Genomic DNA, 20,814 nt, shown 5'->3' on the forward strand with positions numbered 1-20,814 from the left:
ATCCTCCGATGGCAAAAGCAGATAGACCCGCGTCAGGATTAGGAGACAGGGTAGTGCTCCCTTCGGCAGCGCAGATACTAAGGGCAGGGCCGGCCCCTGACCCCTGAGGACACCCACCAGGCGCCATCCCAGGCCATCCTGCCGGGTCTCCCTGGCGTGGAGGACAGGCAGCTGACCCCCGCCCCGCATCGCCAGAGCCTCCAGGCTGCCGTCCGAGGCCCCAGCCCGTGCCCCGGCATCCTTGGTGCTCCTCTCAAAGTCTAGGTACACACCCCTGCTCCTGGCACCCACCCCTGGGGACCCGGTGATGGCCTCCTAGCTCCCCAGATGTGGGTCTCAGGGCTCCAGGGGACAGCGACAGTCAGGCCAGAGCCCAATGGTCTCTCCCTAGACTTTGCTGGAAATCCTCCCGCAGGGCCCGAGGTGGGAGGGGCTCTCCCTGCCACCCACCGCGGGCTGAGCTCGAGGCCCGGCCCCCACCCTGGTCCCAGGCTGCCCCCTGGTGGCAAGAGGTGCCGCCTGCTCACTGGCCGCCTTGGAAGCCAACACCAATGACCTAAAACACACGTGTAACCACAACAAATTACCGTCATCCAGAATAATATCGGCGAACGCTAAACAAACAGGCTGGGCCACCTGGCACCACTCATGCTGAAACCACTTCAGGTTCACACGTGGTCATTTGTGGACTCTTCTCGCCGGCATGAGGACAAGCAACGATCGCAAGTCACAGGGCGCTGGGCAGGGCGCGGAGCTGGGGCTGACCCCAGAGCCCAGCAATCGGCTCTGCAGCCCTGCGGGGCAGTCACCCATAGAAGAGTGTTCCCGCTGCCCCGCTTGCCTTTCCGAGCAGGCCAGGTGAATAAATGACACTTACGGCCCGGTAACCAACAGCGTTGGACACATGCTCTGTGTCTGTGCTGAGGCTACCTACAGCAGCCACTTGTGGCTACTGAGCACGTAAATGTGGCCTGTGAGTTAACACATCTCTAATTTTCTGAAATTTTCATGAGTCTAGGGGCACCTGGGTGGCTTAGTTCAGCGTCCAACTCTTGATTTCAGCTCAGGTCATGATCTCGCGGTCTGTGAGTTCGAGCCCCGCGTCGGGCTCTGGGCTGCCCGCTCGGAGCCTGGAGCCTGCTTCCGATTCTGTGTCTCCCTCTCTCTCTGCCCCTCCCCCCGCTCGTGCTCTGTCTCTCTGTCTCAAAAATAAATAAGAACATTAAAAAAAATTTTTTTTTTACCGTGTTTTAATTTTAAATTATTTGTACTTAATTTAGCTTCAGTCTGTGAGGGCCTCTCCTTGCTGGAAACTAGACTGGGGCCAGGGACGAGACCTCTGACAAGCCCGTCCTCCACCACAGGAAGGGAGGTAACAGAAGGGTCCCCAGGGACGACAAGGAGACAAGACCCTGGCTCCAAGGCCCACTTGACTTTGGGCAAGTTTCTCAGTGTCCCCAGGCTGTGTGAAGTGGTCACATGGTAAAACATAACGTGCAAAACGCTTTCGTGAAGTGCCACGGGACGTCAGCTGCCATTTTTACTGTCATTCTCGTGATTTTTCGGTACAAACCCTGGGGCTCGGAGAAGCAGAGCACCTGCTCAAAGTCGGGGTGTGGAAGGGACCACTTCCTCTACCCAAATTCCCTCTGTCCTTCCTTAAACCTTTAATTTTGCGGGGCGCCTGGGTGGCGCAGTCGGTTAGGCGTCCGACTTCAGCCAGGTCACGACCTCGCGGTCCGTGAGTTCGAGCCCCGCGTCGGGCTCTGGGCTGATGGCTCAGAGCCTGGAGCCTGTTTCCGATTCTGTGTCTCCCTCTCTCTCTGCCCCTCCCCCGTTCATGCTCTGTCTCTCTCTGTCCCAAAAATAAATAAATGTTGAAAAAAAAAATTTTTTTTTAAAAAAACTTTAATTTTGCAAGCAGAGTGCTAGTGATGGCCCCCTACGAAGGCACTAAATACTACTGAATCACATACTTCCGAACGGTTAATTTGAAATTCATTGTATGAATTTCACCTTGAACTGGAAGACAACAACAACAAATGATAAGCTCTCCTCTCTGCTGGCTGGTAGACCAGCCTCTCTGCCCAGAGCGCCCTGATGCCCGGCGCAAGGCAGGCAGTCCCTGGGCTGGCAGCTCCCCATCCTGACTCACCCTCCCACAGGCCTGGGAGCGCAGGAACTTGGTTCTCCTCATGTTACAGACAAAGAAACTGAGGCTCAGAGCTTGCCTGGGGGGACCAAGTTGCTGGGACACTGCTATAGACACACTGTCACACCAAGCCCTCAGCTTGGGAAGCCCACCATGGCGGACCCCTACCTCTAGTCCAGTCCTGGGCCCTAAGAGAGGGAAAGTGAAGGAAGCCCCTCCCCGGCCCCCCTCCCCCACCGCCACCCTAGGAGGTGCTTGGAAAGTGGTCTTCTCCTTCTCTGGTCCTCAGTGCCCAGGGAGAGGGCAAGGATGCCCCAAGGGGGGCCGAGGAAGGAGGCACTGAGGCCCAGCTCTCCGGGGGAAAGATTCAGGGTCCCTCCAGGAGCATAAGCAGCAGAGAGAGCTGGGTAAGGTCGGCCTTACCTCCCCACTCTGTGCCCCCTCACGCACTGAGTTAACAGGCCTTCCCCGAGCTGGGACCACCACCATCCCAGCCCCTCCCACCCCACACACTGCCAGCCATGGACAAGCACCCCAGGATCACAGCAGGGAGCTATGGATTTGGGGACACTGGCCAGCCTGTTTTCAGCCATCACCACCCCCCTCACCCACACCTGGAACACAGGAAGAGCTTCCGAGGTTTGCCTACTCTGAAGCTGGCCAAGGTCACCAGAAGGCAGAACTTGAATCCAGACAAGGTCCGTCCTTCCGTCTGTCCATCCATCCATCCCTCCTTTCTTCCTTCCCTCCCTCCCTCAATGCTTATGTAGGCCTACTGTGTGTCAGGAGTTGGGGGCTAAGCCCATCCAGATACACTCTGTAACGTGCTATGCTATGCCCATCTGCTGCCAGACACCCCCCCGTCCCCCGGCCAGAGTAACAGTCAGGCCACCTCAGCTGGCCAGTGGAATCCTGCCTCTGTAACAGATGGAAGTCACTGGGGACCCTTCTAGTCCTGCTCTGGTGGGAGCAGGGAGGGGTACTCGGCGAGATCATGGCGGGTACAAAGGTTTGGTAAACGATGAAGGATTTTATCACTCCAAATGGGCTGGGCTGGAACATGGAACAGCACAGCCTCCCAGGCTGCACCCCAGGGCCTTTGCACCTCAGCCTGGAATCCCTTCCTCCCTCCAGATACGCCAAATGGTCTGGAAACTCCCATCTGTATAGACCCCGCTCCCTTCTCTTATACCCCAAGTGACGCTTGATGAATACGGCCTTCCCTAGCCATGCTATTTTATTTATTTTGCTAACCACGCAATTTTGGACTGCGACCCACCCCACCCTACACCCTTTCCTGAACTATTTTTCTCCATAGCGCTTATCACCATTTATCATACCAAGCACACATTAGTTCCTTCTTTATTGTAGCTCCTTGTTTATTGTCCCTCTCCACCCACTGGAACAGGAGTCGGCAAGCTTTTTCTTGAAAGGGCCAGATAATAAATCATTTAGGCACTGTGGGCCTATCTTGCCTGCTGCAGGGAAAGCAGCCACAGACAACACATCAACTGTTGGGCTCTGTGCCAATAAAACTTTATTTACAAAAAACCGGAGGTACACCTAATTTGGCTAGGGTCCGCAGACCCTTACGTTACAGCGTGGGTCTATTCCACCCCAAGTGCCCCCTACGCTGCGCACAGAAGGAGCTCAATTATGAAGGAGAGGGATGGGGGAGGTTATGATCAGCCAGAGCCTTTCCTGAGACCCTGCTTCACAGCCAGCATTCGGCGTTCAAGAGGCTTTGCTTCATTCTGTCTCCCCACCCCCCTCAACCCTGGGAGGGGAGGATTCTTAACTCTTCTGCAGATGAGGAAATTGAGGCTCTGACTCCAAATTCTACACTTTTCCACTCAGCCACACCACCCAGACGCTGGACCCTATTTGCCTGGTTTCACTCCCAGCAAAGCCCCTCCCTAAACCAAAACAGAACAAATCTATCGTCCCTTTCTATTTAAAACGTTCCGGCCTCACAAAGGAGCTGTATCCCTTAAAGTGTCACCAAAGGCTATCAGAGCATCTCATCAGCATGATCAAATCAGGGTTATCACCCAGAAAAGAGCTCATTCCAGCCCAGAGCACCGACATGTGACTCAGGCGTTTCTATGACAGCAGCTGAAAATAGGGTGAGGACCCTCCAGATAAAATGACCTTCACTCCCACTGATCCCGAGACGCACAGACCTCTGTAATATCTAAGCCAGAGAGCGGGTTAATGCCCTCGCCGTATAAAAAAGAGTCTGATCATTCAGTAAGAATCCCAAGCAAATCACCGACAACAGCAAATGGCTGAATCCAGTAAGAAATTTCTCGTTAGGATTTACAAAGAAGTATCAAAAGGGGATGACGCCATTTTCGTCTTTCCAACGAGCACATTTGGGGTTTGGCTGCGGGGAGGGCGGAGGCGGGGTGGGAAGCCACCCAGGGAGGGTGAGTAGAGAGCCAGCCCATCCCCAGCTTTCAGAAAGCAAATCAGCAGAACTCTTCAAGGCCTGGAAAAGGCATGCAGACCCACTTTGGGGGTCCCTCCCAAGGAAATCACCAGATGTACCTCCTAGGATGCTCACTTTGGTCAGACTGAGCCAGAGATTCAATGCAATCCCCATCCAAATCCTGGCAGTTGTGTGTGCGTGTTCAGTCTCTGAATGTTACCCCCAAATAGGAAGCAGACTCCCGAGGAGGTATCTGCACACCCGTATTCGGAGAGGCATCATTTGCAATTATTCCCACCAGCCGAAGGTAGGAGCTACCCAAGGCCCGGCTGGATAACCAGAACTCGGTCCAACCATAAAATGGAACATGATTCAGCCTTAAAAGGAAAGGAGGGGCCCCTGGCTGGTGGCTCAGCCAGTTAAGCATCTGACTCTTGGGTTTCGGCTCAGGCCACGATCTCACGGTCCATGAGTTCAAGCCCGGCATCGGGCTCTGTGTTGGCAGTGTGGAGCCTGCTTGGGATTCTCTCTCTCCCTCTTTCTCTCTGCCCCTCCCCTGCTCGGGTTCTCTCTCTCTCTCTCTCTCTCTCTCTCTCTCTCTCTCTCTCTCAAAATAAACAAACAAATAAATAAAGTAGTTTATTTAAAAAAAAAAAAAAAGGAAACTCTGACGTGCTCCAACATGGATGAATCTTGAGGACATTATGCTCAGGGAGATCACCCAGACACAGAAAGACAAATGCAGAGATCAAAGTAGGATCCCTCTTTTAGGAAGGTCCCTGGAGTCGCCAAGTTCATAGAGACCTAAAGTAGAAAGGTGGGTGGCAGGGGCTGCGGGGGGAGGGGCAGGGAACAGGGAACTGCTGTTTAATGGGGACAAGGTTTCGAAAATCAATTCCAGGTGGACTGTGGATCTCCACGTGAAAGGCAAAACAGGAAAGCTTCTAGAAGAACATGCCGAAAAAATACCTTCACAGCCCGAGGGCAAACAAAGGTTTCTCAAAGCTCATTTTATAAACGGCACGAACCAAAGAGATAAGAATGATGTACCGGAGATTACGTTCAAATGAGAAATGTCCATTCATCCCAGGATACCATTAGGAGGGAGAAAAGGGAAGCTACCGCATGGAAAAAGATCTGTGCCCTACGTCACCAGGGAAGGGTCTGTATCCGGAATATATAAAGAACTCCTGCAATTCAATGAGAGAAAGTCAGACAAGAGAAGGTAGAAATGGGCACCCGGAGGGTCACAGATAAGATATCCAAATGGCCAGTAAACTGATAACAAGGCCCTCATTCTCTTTTATTTTAAGCTTTTTTTTTTTTTTTTAAAGTATTCTCTACACCCAACGTGGGGCTTGAACTCACAACCCTGAGATGAAGAGTTGCACACTCCTCCGTCTGAGCCAGCCAGGCGCCCCGGTACTCAGCCTCTAAAACCAGGGAGGGAACGTGAATTTAAACTACCGCGTACGGGCCCGCCAGAGGGGCTCATGTCAACAAGGAAAGATGGACAGGATTAAAGATTAATACGCGGCTGGAGGAAGCGTAAATTGGTACAACCACTCTCGAGACCGGTTGGGCACAATCTGCCAACCTTTGTGACCCAGCCGTGCCCTCGCAGGTATACATCCGAGGGCAAGGTGTGGAAACGCGCACAGCAAGTCGGCATTTCTACGCCTTCCGCGCGCAGAGTCTAACCACGATAGTAGTCAAAATCGGAAAACGACCCAAAAGTACATCAACAGCCGGATAAACAAATCGTGACCTGGCCGCACCACGAACATCTCCAGCGAGGAGAAGCTGCCACCACCCAGACCGGGGCCGTGGTGAATCTCACCACCTCACCCAAAAGGCAACACAGCACATGCTTCCTGCGCGGACAGGCGACTCAAGCGACTCAAATCTCAGGTGGTTTGAGAAGGTCACCTCTTGGGAGGGGGAAGAGAGCAGGGGGACCGTTACGCAGTGGGTTCAGTTTGTGAAAAAATAATACAACTGTACGTCTATGATCTATGCCCATTTCTCCGTGCATCTTAAACCCCAATAAAAAATATTCGTATGGGGCACCTGGGTGGCTCAGTGGGTGAAGTGTCCAACTCTTGATTTCGGCTCAGGTCATGTTCTCATAGTTGTGGGATCAAGGCCCGTATCAGGCTCTGTGCTGAGTGTGGAGCCTGCTTGGGATTCTCTCTCTGCTCTTCCTCCGCCCCTCTCCTGCGTGCGTGTGTGTGTGTGTGTGTGTGTGTGTGTGTGTGTGTTCGCTTCTCTCTCTCTCTCTCTCTCTCTCAAAAAAAAAAATCTGTAGGAAAAGAAAGGTCAGTGGGGGTGGAGAGAGGCCAATCTGAACACTAACATGATAAGTATTACATTTTAAGTAATCTTTATGAGTAATTTTTACAAACTCTCACCTTGACAAAATTTGCAAAAACTGAAGCAAGTGAATAAATTAAAATGAGCCAAGAGAGGAAAAAAGGAAAGAGAAGGAAAAATTCCTACCAATGACCGAGCTCTCCCCAGCCCCTGGCTTTCTGGCAGATAGCTCAGGCCTTGCTTCTAGAGGCCCTCACTTCCCAGCTGTGTGGCCTTGGGGAGGTAACACCACCTCTCTGTGCCTTACTTTCCTCTAAAGGAAAGTGAAGGCAGCAGGAAAGGAACGAAGCCGTGACCACAGCACTCCCCTATGCTAGGGGTAAGTCCCACACGACAGATAAGCAAGGCTGAGGGACAGAGCTCCAGGCTGGGTTGGGGGGCGGGGGGGCATTCTTGGTGCTCTGCACATTCTTGGTGCTCTGGCTGGGCCACGAGACCTGTGGCCACTGCCACTGTCCCCAAGCTCCCATCAGTGCGGCAGAGACAGCGGTGAGTCGAGCTGCAGGGGTTCCTCCGAGGCAAGCAGAGAGGAGCCACCAGGCCAGATCGACCAGCTGCTGCCCTGCCCTGCCCTGCCAGGAGGGGAGGAGACCCGCTGGGCGGCCCCAGCCTCCCCTCCCCATCCCGCCTCTCCAGCTACGGCCGCTGGGTTTTGTTCCTCCAGCTCCGCAACTCAGCCTTGTGCTTGCTACCAGGCCTCTCCCCTCCCGCTGGGAGGCAACCCTGGCTCCCCCCAGGGGGTCAGATCCCAAAGCACATCTTTTAGCTGACCCCACCCCCACCACAGAAGGACAATGGGGCTTTAACCCCCGTCCTACTCCCAGCCCTAAATGTGGGACCCCTGTGGGCTGGGACTTTGCCTGGCCCCAACCAGGTGCCCAGCCCACAAAGTAGGTGCTCAAGTCCAAATAAAGGGAATCCCGCAGCAGCCCAGAGGGTCAAGGCCTCAACCCTGCCAAAGACATGCAAATGCATCCACTCCAGCCTTGCCCCAGGGCTCCAGACGTTCTCAATTCTAAAGCAATTAGAGGACTTGCCCGTGGATTTTCTTTCCTCCCTAACCTAGGTCTAGGTCTAGAGGAGGAAGTAGAGAGGGAGGGAGGAGGGCCTTCTAGAACCCCTGGGCCGAAAGCTAGAAAGCCCGTGAGTGGGACAGGCAGGGACCCAGGAACCAGGCCTCCCCTCCCAGGCGCAGGGGCCAGGGGAAGGAGAGTGGGCTGGATCCCAGAAGTGGTGCATAGAATCTGTCCTGCCAAATCCTTTCCCAAACGCCAGAACCCCACGACAACAACAGCAGTACAGCTTAACAGGGAGAGAAACAACAAAATACAGGAATGGAAAGGAAACAACATTCTGGAAGCAGGAAGCAGGGACCAAAGAGGCAGGGTGGGGAGCTGGGAGAATTGTAACTGAACCTCGGAGGTTACCGAGAAACAAGCAATTCCTGAGAGGTGCAGAACCTGGACCCAGCACCTGCAAAGGCCATGGTGCAGAGAGGAGCAGAGAAAGAATGGAGAGCCCCCCACAAGCCCTCTGTTTACTTACTAGGGGCCGATGGAGCCACTGAGGGCCTTTGGCTACGTCCTCAGGGCTGGGGTGGGACCGAAATGAAAAATGGATCTCAGTAGAAACCTTCTTCCACTGTTCCAGCTGTTGGAAGGGGAACAGCCAGGCTTTAGCTCCCTGTGGGCAGGAGACTGGAACTCCTGCCTGGCAGTCTGGCAAACTCAAAAGGGAAAGATCTATAGAGACATTCAGGGGAGTTCCACAAGGGTCAATGGGTCCCCCTAGCTTTGTTGTGCCTCCCATCTTAAATATGAAGAGACACCAGGGGCGCCTGGGTGGCGCAGTCGGTTGGGCGTCCGACTTCAGCCAGGTCACGATCTCGCGGTCCGGGAGTTCGAGCCCCGCGTCGGGCTCTGGGCTGATGGCTTGGAGCCTGGAGCCTGTTTCTGATTCTGTGTCTCCCTCTTTCTCTGCCCCTCCCCCGTTCATGCTCTGTCTCTCTCTGTCCCAAAAATAAATAAACGTTGAAAAAAAAAAAACGAGACACCAGAGAATCAACCACCAGACACCCATGGAAGTCTCCAATGTGAAAGACAAGTGAGAAAAAAAATATACAGATATAGATATAGATATACACATATACACACATTCTCCAAGTAATGAGAATGAATGTATCCATGAAACAAGAACAGGGTGGCTCAGTCACTTACGTGTCCGACTCTTTGATTTTGGTCATATCACGGGTTTGTGAGTTTGAGCTCCCCATCAGGCTCTGTGCAGACAGCACAGAGCCTGCTTGGGATTCTCTTCTCTCCCTCTCTACCCCTCCCCTGCTCACGCACGCACACATGCCCACTCTCTCTCCCTCTCTCTCAAAATAAATAAATAAACCTAAAAATAAAAAAAAGGAAGAATATCCAATTATAAGAGCTCCTAGAAATTACAAACATTACAGTGAAAGGTTAGAAGACAGTTAAGAACATGTCCTAGAAAGCTGAATAAAGAGAGATGGAAAATAAAAAATAAAGTATAAAAAAAGGTAGATGATCAGTCTAGGAGATCCAATATCTAATGAATAGGATTACTAGAGGGAAGGGGATTACAAAATACTAATAAAATTAATATTAATTCAAAAAAATAATAATAATTCAGCCCGAAGGACCTCAGTTTCCAGATTACTATGGCCTATGGAGCACCCAACACAGGAAATGCAAAAGAATCCACAGGAAGACACATCGATATGAAATTTCAGACCACAAGTGATGAAAAGAATAGTAACAGTATTAATATCCATGAGGCTTACTTTGTGCCAAACAATGTCCTGGGCATTTATGTACATAAGCTCATTCAGTCTTCACAGAAATGGTAAAAGGTAGGCACTATTATTCAATTCACAAAAAAGAAAACTGAAGCATGTCCAAGACCACATGGCTAGAGAGTGGTGAAGCATGTTTGTGCATGAATTGTAGAGCCAATGCTCTTGATGTAGTTCTAAAACATGTTAAGCATTTGGAAAAGGATAAAAAAAAAAAAAAGAAAAGGTTCACACATGAAGATCAAGAAACAAAAGAGCATCACACTACTCAAAAGTAACACTGGAATTTGGAAGGTGATGCTACGATTCCTTCAAACACCAGGGGTAAATTATTTCCAAAATGCCTGCCAAGTATGAGAGTAGAACAGAGGCATTTTCAGGCACACCAGGCCTCAAAAAAACTTGCCTTCCACGGACGCTTTCACAGAAAACTGCAGCAGGATGTGCTCTACCAAAACAAGGAAGTAAAGCACAAAAAAAAAAAAGGAAAGCAAGGGAGTGAGGAAACAGGAAATCCAACACAGCAGAGAGATAAAGGGAGTTTGAAGGATTATGGCTCTAAAACAGGGCCAAGCACCAGGCAAACCAGACTAGACCAGAAAGATGGAAAACTCTAGGAAAGAAATATGCAAGAAAAGAGGCACTAATCCAGTACATATGACCAAATAAACAGGAGTCCAAGAGACTGGAAGACAGAGATTGTAAGAAATTCCAGCAAATTAAAGGGGGAAAAAAAGGCAATGAATAACTCCAGGAAATAAAGAAGTGAATTTTATTATACTACTTGGCTCAAATGTAGGCAATATTTACAAAGCCAAACACAAAATAATAAACCTGGTTTAAACAAGACTTTATTTCACATATATTGGGAGGATAGAGGAAAGAAACATGATGGGGCATGATACAACAACAATAATAAATACTTACTAGAGCTTATTATATTCCAGATGCTGTTCTAAGTGTTTTACATGTATTAACTATTTAATCCTCACAATAATCTCCTGAAGCAGTCGCTATTATTTTTCCCTGTTTTACAGATGACAAACATTTTCAAGGCACAGAGAAAAGTAAAGAAACTTGCCCACGGTCTCACACTAAGAAGCAGCAGAGTCACGATTCAGACTCAGACAGTCCACACAAAATGCTCATCTTCCACAGAAGTCAACAGAGAATCTCAAAGACTGAAAAATACCTAGCAGGAGAAGCAGGTTATTACATAGAAATATGGATGAAAAGGCTTCAAGAAATAGCCAAAAGAGTTAACTAAAGGAATCAAGACTAGGGAGACAGGAAGCAGGGGATGGCTGGTTTTCTTCATAATTCTTCTTCTAACACTAACTGACTTTTAAGATGATGTGTAACTTTTACTCTAGTGTTTATATTTAGCATTAAGCAGAACCGCACACTCTTAAGGGGTGAACTTCACAGTGGGCAGAGTATTCCTCAATAAAACTTTAAAAAAAAAATAAACGAGGGAAAGGATTTTAAGATGCGCACACGATTAGATACTAACGCACACTCACCTGCATGAGTAGAATTTAAGGAAACTGACAGTATTCATAGGAATGGTGAAGACGCGGAAGAGGTGGAATGATATTGCCAGGAGGGTACAATGGAACATCCACTGGAGAACGCACAACTGTTAAAGCTTGAACCTCCATATACCCTGTGAGCAAACAGTCTGCTCCTAGGTACTATATCCAAACAACTGTGTACGTATGTATACCAAAAGCCATGTTCCTAACACCACTATCCATAGCAAACCCTCAGCGTCCATCGACAGGAGGGGATAAAGTAGTACTATTTTTCTGTATAATACTACGCAGCACCAAGAAATAAATTACCGCCTCACACCGCAATACGGATAAATCTCACGTACATACGACTGAGTGAAAGCAAGTAGAAAGAAAAGAGGGCACGCCGTATGATTCCACTTATATATAGAAAGTTCAAAAATAGGCACAACGATTCTAAGGTACCAGAAATAAGAAATGATGTTGGAGGTGGGGTAGAGGGTGGCTGGGAGAGAACAAGATGGCACCCTCTGGACGCTGGCAATGCCCTGATCTCGAGCTGGTTGGTAGTTAGACAGGCGTGTTCGTGTTGTAAATATGCCACGTTCTAAACACTCACGATTGAAGCATTTTACGGTATATCTGTTACACCAAATTAATTTTTAAAAAATTAAACTTTTTTTTAAAAAATTTTTTTTAATTTTTTTAAATTAAAAAAAAAAAAAGAGAGATTCAATTGACGGGTTCAGGGTGGGACCCTGGAGTCCCAGAAGCCCATGGGCCATTCAGAGGGGCCTAATACACAGTTCCAGAGGTCCCCTGGAGAGGACGGGACTAGAACAAGAGATTAGCTTGTTAACTTGATGACTTGTTGAGTCATCGGTTAATGATGACTATAATTCCAGCAATCACTTTTACTCGAACTTTTGCGAGGGCCATCCCTATGCTAGGCATCTGGCTGGCACTTGCTCATTCGAACTTCACAACAGCCGGATGAATTCAGTATCACTAATGGACTCATTTTATAGATGAGAAAATCAAGGCTTAGAGAAACATCCCACACCCAGTAAGTGGAGGAGCAAGATCCAAAACTCCAGCAGTCTAACCTCAGCTCCGAGGCCAACCTGCCTCCAGATAAAGCAGTTCTTTATCCGGAGATCAAAGGGTAGAATCTTCAGCTGGCTCGTGAAGGCCCAGAACGTGCAAGATTGGGAGAGCGCATGAAGAGGGTTTTTTTGTTCGCTTTCGTTAGCTCACGAAGGAAACTCGGATGCAGGTGATGGCTGCATCTGTGGGCCTGCAAAGGTGGCACAGAGCTTTGGTGTTTCCCACCTAATAAGCCTGACCTCCTCTGGAGTCAGATGCCAGGCCTCCGTGGGCAGCTAGTGTGGTCAGGACCCTGACCTTGGGGGCCAAGACTGACTGCTGGCCAGGGCTCCCAGGAGCCCCTGGGGAGCCCCAAGACCTATCCGGACACCAGCTCCCATGGGTCCCCTCAAAAGCTGGGCTGGGACGTAAAGGAGGACAGGGTCGTCACAGGGATGGGGCTGGAGTCTGGGTGGAGGCCAGGGCTGACGATGACCAGGAGGGAGATAAGTCAGCTCAGACCATACTGGTCCACGCTGGAACAAAAGCACCCCAAGCTGCTCCCATCCAAATCAAGAATGCCCAATCACCGCACTCTCCCCAAATCTGTTCCTCCCCATTCCTCCACAAGCAGCACCTCCCCAAAATCCAGCCAGCTTCCGTCCTCCTTCTCTTCCCCTCCATGCGTCTTCCTTGTGGCCTGACCTCCACCAAAGCCCCAAACCCTGGCCGCCTCCAGCCTCCCTCCCTGGTCACTATCACCTCCCTAACAGCCTCCTTGCCACGGACTACCCACCACACAGTCTCCAGCTGGCAGCCCGGACCAATTTTGCTAAATGCTTATTTTGAAATAATTTCAAACTCGGGGAAAAGTCTGAAATAGTACAATGACCTGCCATATGACCTTCCCCAGGTCCAGCCATTGTGAACTTTCTCACCCTGTATGTAACTCGGGCTCAGCGATTTATGGGTGTCTCCCATACGTCTATAAATTTGTCTCTTCCCGAGCCATTCCTGAGAGTAAGTTGTGGCCATCATGTCCCCTGTCCCTAGACATTTCAGTGTTCTTACTTCCAAAGCACAAGGGCATTCTCTTACATAACCACGGTCCAGTTATCAGCTTCATGAAACCTAATATTGATTTGACACTATCAGCTAATCTACAGCCCATATTCCAATTTCATCAATTGCACCCATGATGTACTTTAGAGCAATTTCTTCTCCAATCCAAGATCCAATCGCGGGCCATACATCGCCTTCTGCGGTCACATTTTTTTAGTGTTTTAATCAGGAACTGTTCTCGGCCTTCCTCTGTCTTGGCATGCCATTGACATTTTTTAAGAGTCCACACCAGTTCCGGGACACCTGGGTGGCTCAGTCCTTTAAGCCTCTGACTTGGGCTCAGGTCATGATCTCGAAGCTCAAGCTCATGAGTTCGAGCCCTGCATGGAGCTCTGTGCTGACAGCTCAGACCCTGGGGCCTGCTTCAGATTCTGTGTCTCCCTCTGTCGCTGCACCCCCCCCCACTTGTTCTCATTTTCTGTCTGTCTCTCTCTCGAAAACAAATAAAAACATTTAAAAGAAGAAAGAAAGAAAAAGAGAGTCCAGACCAGTTCTGTAAAACGTCCCTCACTTTGAATCACCCTCTCCGTTTAAAACCTTCCACTGCCTTCTCATTCCTCAGTGTGAAATTCCAAGACCTCATTACTGGCCTTCAGGGACCTGCAGGGTCCCCCTCTCCCCTCCCCGCAGCTGCAGTCACTCTCCCCTCTCCTAGTCCCTCACTCCTGGGAGCCCCTCACTCCAGCCCAAACAGACCCTGGGCATTCTCTTTCCTTCGCAGCCTGTATCTCTATTTAAAACGATTTCCTTCGACGATCTGTGTGTGTGCGACTACTGCCTGGCCCCACACTACAATGGGACTCCGATGAGGGCAAAGATTTGCGTCTGGCCATCGCTGGATGCCCAGAGCCAGAGCAGTGCCTGGCACGCAAGAGACGCTTGGAAATGGCTTGCCGAGTAAATGAACAAGTGAAGAAAGGAAGTGTTTGGGTTGACAGCTAAGGAACCAGTAGGCTCGGAGAGTCAGGGAGCCCAGGAGCCCCCTGCCGCCCCCCATCCAGAGTCCAGAACCTGCCCCAGGCCTCAGAGAGGAGGAAGCACCCAGCAAATCTCCTTTATCTTTGGATCGTATCACTCCACCGGCCAGTCCCACTGATTAATCTCTTTAAATCAATCCCAGTAGGCCGACGGGCTGGATTCCAGAGATAGAGCTGATGGACCCTGGAGAAGGCCCGTGGCCCCCTATTGTCCCCTGGCCAGTCCAAAGTGCATGGCCTCCTGGTCCTGATCCTTGGGTTCCACCCCCCATTCATGTATCCTGCGGGGCCCAGCCAGCCCAGGCAGTGGGGGCAGGGAGAATAAACATCCAAGTACAAAATCCTGCTAATAGGTCTTTAATTGCAGCCCGAGGAGGGCTGGGTCCAGAGCTCCCAGCCCCAGAACTGAAGAGGGGAGCCTACCAGGTGCTTGTCACTTACTTGTCCATTTCACTGACTGCTGAGAACATTTAAGAGCTCACTCTGTATAACAATACTCAAGGTTACCCGCAAGGTAATGGCCAACCAAACCCCATTTATTCTTTATTTGCCTCTTTTTCTGCACAGGAAAGAGCCAAAGCCCTCAGCCTAGACCGAGGATGCAAAAAGGCATCCCCCCACCCCCACCCCGGGGATCCTCACTCACCACAGGGCCCGTCAACACCTGCCTTGATGGGGTGGCCACAGCCCAGCCCTAGCCAGGGTCCCCCTCAGGCCAGGAGTTCTCCCAGAGGAGCAGCTCTGGTAGATTCACAGGCTCCCCTACCCACTCTGGAGAGCAGACTAGGAAGGGGTCGGAGGTAATCTGGTCTCACACTGCCTCGCTGTGTGACCCAGGGCAAATGGCTCAGCCTCTCCTGGCTTCCCAGAACAAAAACAAACAAATAAAGATAGGGCTGATAACGCTGGCCAGACCTAAGAAGCTGACAGCCAAGTAGGAGAAGCGCCTGAAAGAGAAAACTTAGCACCTGCACCCAGCAAAGAAAGAGGGGGAGGGGGGCTGGGTTGAGGAATCTGTAATCCACCCCACCAGAGCAGTGAATGGGAAACAGCTCTCTACCTCCTGGCTAATAGGATTAGCACTGGGTTGGGCTCTGGGCGTTGGCCTAGGGTCCAGGGTCTCCCTGAGGCCACTCAAGGTGGAGGCAGCGAGGGACAGCGCCAGCTTGCCCCCCACCCCAACCCTTCCTTCCCAGGTGAGCATGGCCACAGCAGCACTTTCCAAGCCTGCTTGCTATTTCCTCCATGACCTCAGCTACCAAGCATGCAGGAGGCAGACGGCTTCTAAAGCAGGAGGCTCAGAAGACAGGCCTCTGCGGCCACCTCCAGCTGGACTTCCTTGTCCTGCCTGCCGCTGTGAAGGTTCTTCACCTATCCAGCCTCAGCCTCCCCATCTAGCTAATGGGCGTTCGTCTGCCCGCTGAGCCCTGGCACACTGCAGGCTGCCAGAGGCACCCCCTTGAGTAGTAGCTGTTTTCACTGCTTCTCATTAGGGCACATGGCTCTGTCAGGCAGGAACCAGGCTGGAGATGGGACGCCTTCTCCCTGGCTGGGGGGGGGGGGGGAGGGGGGGGACACACAGAGACCAGGGAAGGCACCCCCAGCCAGGAAGACCCAGGGTCTGACTCCCAGGCCGAGGGATGCCGCCACGACCCTGGGGCGAACTAAGTGAAGGGATGAACTCAAAAGAGAGGCAAACACAAAAATTACCCTGGCCTCAGGGCGGGCAAAAGGTGATGGCCACGCTGCCCTTTGTACCGCGGGCAGCCCCTAACCCCTCCCTGGGATCCTGGCACCACGGTAGAGAAAACCACAGCCCTGGTCACGGCCCCCTGGGCCTCAGCTGCGGCCTCAGCTCCAGGGGGGACACGGGCACGAGCCCCCAAGCCAAGACCCAGTCCTCGCACCCCGGCGGGCAGGGATGCCCGGGCTCGCGGCCCCCGCGTGTGCCCCTCCCCTGCCCGGCGCCTCACAAAGGCCCTTTGTCCCTCTGAGCCCCGGGACTCCGGTTCCTGAAAAGTTCCGTAAAAAAAAATCAAAGACACAGGCAAAACCGGCCAGCGCGGCCTCGGTCGAGCGGGCAGGGTCGGTGGGACAGGGCCAAGGCGGCCACTGCGGCCGGAGGAGTCCCTTCCAAGGCCGAGGGGAGAGTCGGCGGCTCCCCGAGAAATCGCAAGAGTCCCAGACTACACTCTGGAGTGGGAGAGGTGGCTTTTTTTCAAGTGAAGCGTAGGACGCCAAGCAAAGCAGCTGGAGGCAGCCGGGGAGGAGGGAGCGGGTGTCCTTCGGCGGCCGGCGGCAGGTCTGGAGGTGCCCCTCGCCTCCCTTCCCACCCGGCTGGACTGCAGCGGCCGCGGCCCGCCCAGGACGAGCTTCTCCCGCCCGGGGGCCGTCCCCACCGAGCCTCAGCGGCCCCTCTTGGGAAACGGCAGAGGCCTCCGGGGCCCTCTCGGCCACCTTCTCCCGAGGTTCGATGTCAGGCCCAAGGTTTTCCCTCCGCCGCTCGTGCCCGGCCAGATCCGCTCGCACGCCGCTTCCTTCCCCGAGCTTCGGGATGGCGGCGGCCCAGTCTCTGCGCCCCACCGCGCCGCGCGCCCGCCTTCCCGCCGGAGAACAAGGGGCTCCTGGGGCCGCAGTCGCTGCCCTCCTACCGGGGTGTGAGTCCCGGGGCCGCCGCTCTCCTCCCGGGGGCCGAGAGGTGGCGAGACGGTCCCCGCCCGCCCGAGGCCGTGGTCTCCGTTCTCCCCGCAGCCTCCGATGCCGGGGCGGGACGGAAACCCCGCACGCTGCGAGTGGAGGAGCTAGAACGGCCCACAGGCGCCGGGCAAGGGCGTTTGCCAAGAAAAGGATTCGAGCTCGCGGAACGGACGTCTCAAAGGGTGTGGAGCGGGCTTGTTCTCTTCTCGCCCAGATTTTGAAAACCCCAGGCTGGCCCGGAGCAGCAGGGGCCCGGGAGTCGGAATCGCCCCCGGAGGCTCCGGTTTCGGCAGACGCATATGCTTCGGGAGGGCATGGCGCACGGGGGAAAGCAGCCGAGCCGCGCACCCTCTCCGCCGGGGCCTCGGGAATGGCCTCCGTCCCGGGCCCGGGGGTCTCCTCGCCCAGGGAGCTGAGCCTGCCCGCACCCCCGTGGACCCGCCCAGGGAAAGAGACGTGCCGCGTCCCAAGAACGCCAAGGAACAGGCCGAACAGTTTTTCCCGGGCCTCCCTCCCCAAGATCCCGGGGGGGGGGGGGGGGCAGGAGGGGGCGGCCACGGCGCAAGGCACTTACCCGGGTGCGGGTGGAGATTGAGGCCAGCCATGTACTTCCCGGGCGGCAACGGGCCGGGCAAGCCAGAAGCGGGCAGGCGTCCGGCCGCAGTAGTGCCCACGCGGTGGCTGTCCATAGCCAGGCCGGACAGCAGCGGCGGCGGGGGGCCGTGCACGGACCGCGGGGGCCCGAAGTCTCGGCCATCCATCCTCCGCGGGAGTGCCGCAGCCAGCCCCCCACCCGGCCCGCGGGCCTCGCTCAGTGGGACCTAAAAGTTCGGCCTCGGCGTAGTCCCAGAGTCCTCGGGCGGCGGGGGCTCCGCGGCGTGCATGGCGGCGGCGGCCAGCGGGGTTTGCGCTCGGCTGCGGGCCCGCGGCCCGGGGCGCACGGGCGGCCGGCGGTGGGGCCCCTCCGGGCGGCCAGGCGGAGCTGCGCGAGGCGGCGCACACGGCGTCTTGGCGAGGAAAGGACACGGGCCGCGGAAGAAACAGAAGGGGGAAAAAGGAAAAGGGAAGGGGGGGAAAGAAGACAACAAAGTTTCAGAAAGTCGTCTTGCCGTTCGGGGTCGGGGAATGCGGATCTGGTGGCCAGAAATAAAATCGGGGGTAACCCGTCCTCCATAAAAAGTAAAAATCCATGCTCCTTGCTCTGGCGGCCGCGGTTCCCGGGACCCGTCTCGGAAAGTGGCCGGTGGCGCGCTGCGCCCAAGTCTAAACTGGCTTGGCGGCTTACCGGTCCTCCCGAAACCGGGGAAGGCCCCTCGGCCGCGCCCGGGCGGCATAAATACAAACCTCCCGAGTGGGACTGATTCCTGGGCGTCACATGCTCCGGGGTTTCAAACCGTGAAACCTTTCCATGAGCAGTTCGAAATGTCTCCCTAAACACTGGGTCACTATCTGATCCGGAAAGTTTAATATTTAACCTTTTTGGCCCCTGGCCTGCCTTTTTGAGTCTGGTTTCCCTAAATTCGCCCTGAGCCGCCAATTAGTGTTGTCTTTTGTTTTTTCGGATTTTTTTGTTTTTTTCCAGGAGAGAAGATGCAAAGCTGGTTTATTATTTTTAAAGAGGCTCGTGCCTCCTCCCGCCGCCCCCCTCGGGCCACTGTGAGTCGCAGAGTCTGAGTCCGAGGACCCGAGACGTGGCATTCTCGCCCGAGCACTGGAAAGAATCCTTCAAAACAAGCTTTGGTTTCATTTTCCAGCGCCTTGGCCTGGGAATCCTGCGGCCCTAGGACGTGGCCTGGCGCGGGGGATTTGGGGGGAGGGGGGCGGTCAGAGGGTAAGCAGGGGGCTGAAGGGTCTTGCTCCTACCCTAGCTCCCCCCCCCCAACCCAAAAATAACCTACAAAGAAAACCTTTGCAGCGCGGGCCGACCAAGGGGCGCCTCCCCCAGCGTTGGGTAAATCCCCCTGTAGTTCCAGTTTAAAGCTGTTTGTTTAAAAGATTTGTCGTTTGCCGATTCCCATGGGGGCGGGAGGGGGTCTTGGAGCCAACCCTGCTGCCCTCGCTCTCCGTCTGCCCGCAGCAGCTCGGATTCCCGATTCCGAGAGGCCCGGGCGTTTCCTAGAGCCACCGATCCACGCCAAAGCCACCGGCTCCCGGGTGCCCGCCCTGCGACCGGCGCCCAGCCCCCCGAACTGCAGACCCCCTCAGCTGCTGACCTCCCGGCCTCCTTCTCCAGCCTCCCTCCCCAACTTTGCTAAGGGTGCTTATTTTAACCCGGTTTTGGTTACAAACACCCTCTTCCCTCCCTCCCTCGCTCACTCCCGTCAGGCTCTGGTTACCAGATCCGCGTTTACTTTGGAAAAATCTAAGATCGCCACATCCGAGGATACATGTCTTAAGGAGGCGATGAGCTTTCCGTGATTTTTTTTTTTAAATGCTCTTTGTGCAGCTTTCTTTTAAAAGCTAGAGCTTCGGAGCATGCCCCAACGCCCCACTTCGGGGAAGTCGAGGTGAAGGCCCCTGGAACACCCTCGCTCTGGTAAAGAAGCTGGCTCGGCCATCTGTGGGCTCCGCTGCGTTCTCTCTACTTTTCTCCCCCACTTAAATGCAGTTAAAATGGCTGAATTCCGGCTTTTAATTAAAAACAGCCTATAATCGAAAACGTCTCGGCGTCCCTGGCTCCCCCGCCGCCTGCCGGGAACCGAGAAGGGAACCGACGCCCCTCAGCCCGGCTGGGCGGGCTGGAACGGGGCTGAGGGCTCAGGTGGGCGCCCGAGGCACAGCGACCCGCCCCCACCCATCCCAGGGCGCCCCCACCTCGCCGATGCCGGTCCCCGATCCCGTAATCGGGGACCGCAGAGCTGCGGGGATCCTCCCGAGCACCCCGAGGGTGAGGCGGGGTGGGGGGTCAGATGAAGAAGTTTGGAGACCTTCGCGCCCGGCCAGGGACGGACGGGCGGCCCGGCAGCGTACCTGGCGCGGCGGGACTCCCGGCTCTGGGCTCCGGCGACGGCGACTCCGGTGGTGGCCCCGGCTCCCGGCGCGGCTAGGCGCCCGTGCTGCCCGCCATCCCGCGGCTGCTGCTCCCCTTCGCCACCCGCAGCCGCCTCACACTTTTTGCCCGCCTTTCCTTTTTTTGGTAGAAAACCGCTCCCCGGGCCGAGCGCTCGGCGCGCCAACTCCTCCGCCCTCCCGCGGCCCGGCTCCCGCAGCCCCCGGAAAAGCCAGCTTTCCTCCCGCCGAGCTCCCCGCTTTTTAATAAAATCCAGGTAGCGCCGGTTTAAAGAATCCCAAATCTCCATATACAGCCCGGGATTGGAAAAGGTACATTACACAACCCCCCTTTCAAGTTCCTCTCGCTGGATCTAAAAAAAAAAAAAAAAAAAAAAAAAAAAGCCAGAGGGAGGGGGGAGGGGGGAGGGGGCAGCTGGGGGAGGGGAGTACTCTCCAGCGAAGAAACACGCATTGTTCCCGGGCGCCCGCCTGCCCCCCCCAGGCCAGCCCCCGGCCGCCATCCATTGGCCGCGCGTACCGCCAATCACACGCATGTAAACACCTTGGCCCTCAGCCATTCCTATAAAACCAATTACGGACCTAGGGGCTCCAGCAGTTTCCAGGCTCCCCACGGCGGGGCTGAATGATCA

At 54.2% G+C, this 20,814-nt stretch overlaps 1 protein-coding gene across 1 annotated transcript in view; it reads right to left on the reverse strand.

Annotated features, from left to right (window-relative positions):
* TNRC18 (trinucleotide repeat containing 18) overlaps window positions 1-20,543 on the reverse strand; it is an 88,151-nt gene extending 67,608 nt beyond the window's left edge. Inside the window, 2 exon segments of the mRNA XM_047837565.1 lie at window positions 17,748-18,180; window positions 20,144-20,543. Of these exon segments, the coding sequence (XP_047693521.1) occupies window positions 17,748-17,934 (187 nt within the window). The 5' untranslated portion in view covers window positions 17,935-18,180; window positions 20,144-20,543.
* Between the last annotated feature and the right edge of the window lie 271 nt (window positions 20,544-20,814).

The sequence above is a fragment of the Prionailurus viverrinus genome, chromosome E3 (genome assembly GCF_022837055.1).
Source record: "Prionailurus viverrinus isolate Anna chromosome E3, UM_Priviv_1.0, whole genome shotgun sequence".
Classification (NCBI taxonomy): domain Eukaryota; kingdom Metazoa; phylum Chordata; class Mammalia; order Carnivora; family Felidae; genus Prionailurus; species Prionailurus viverrinus.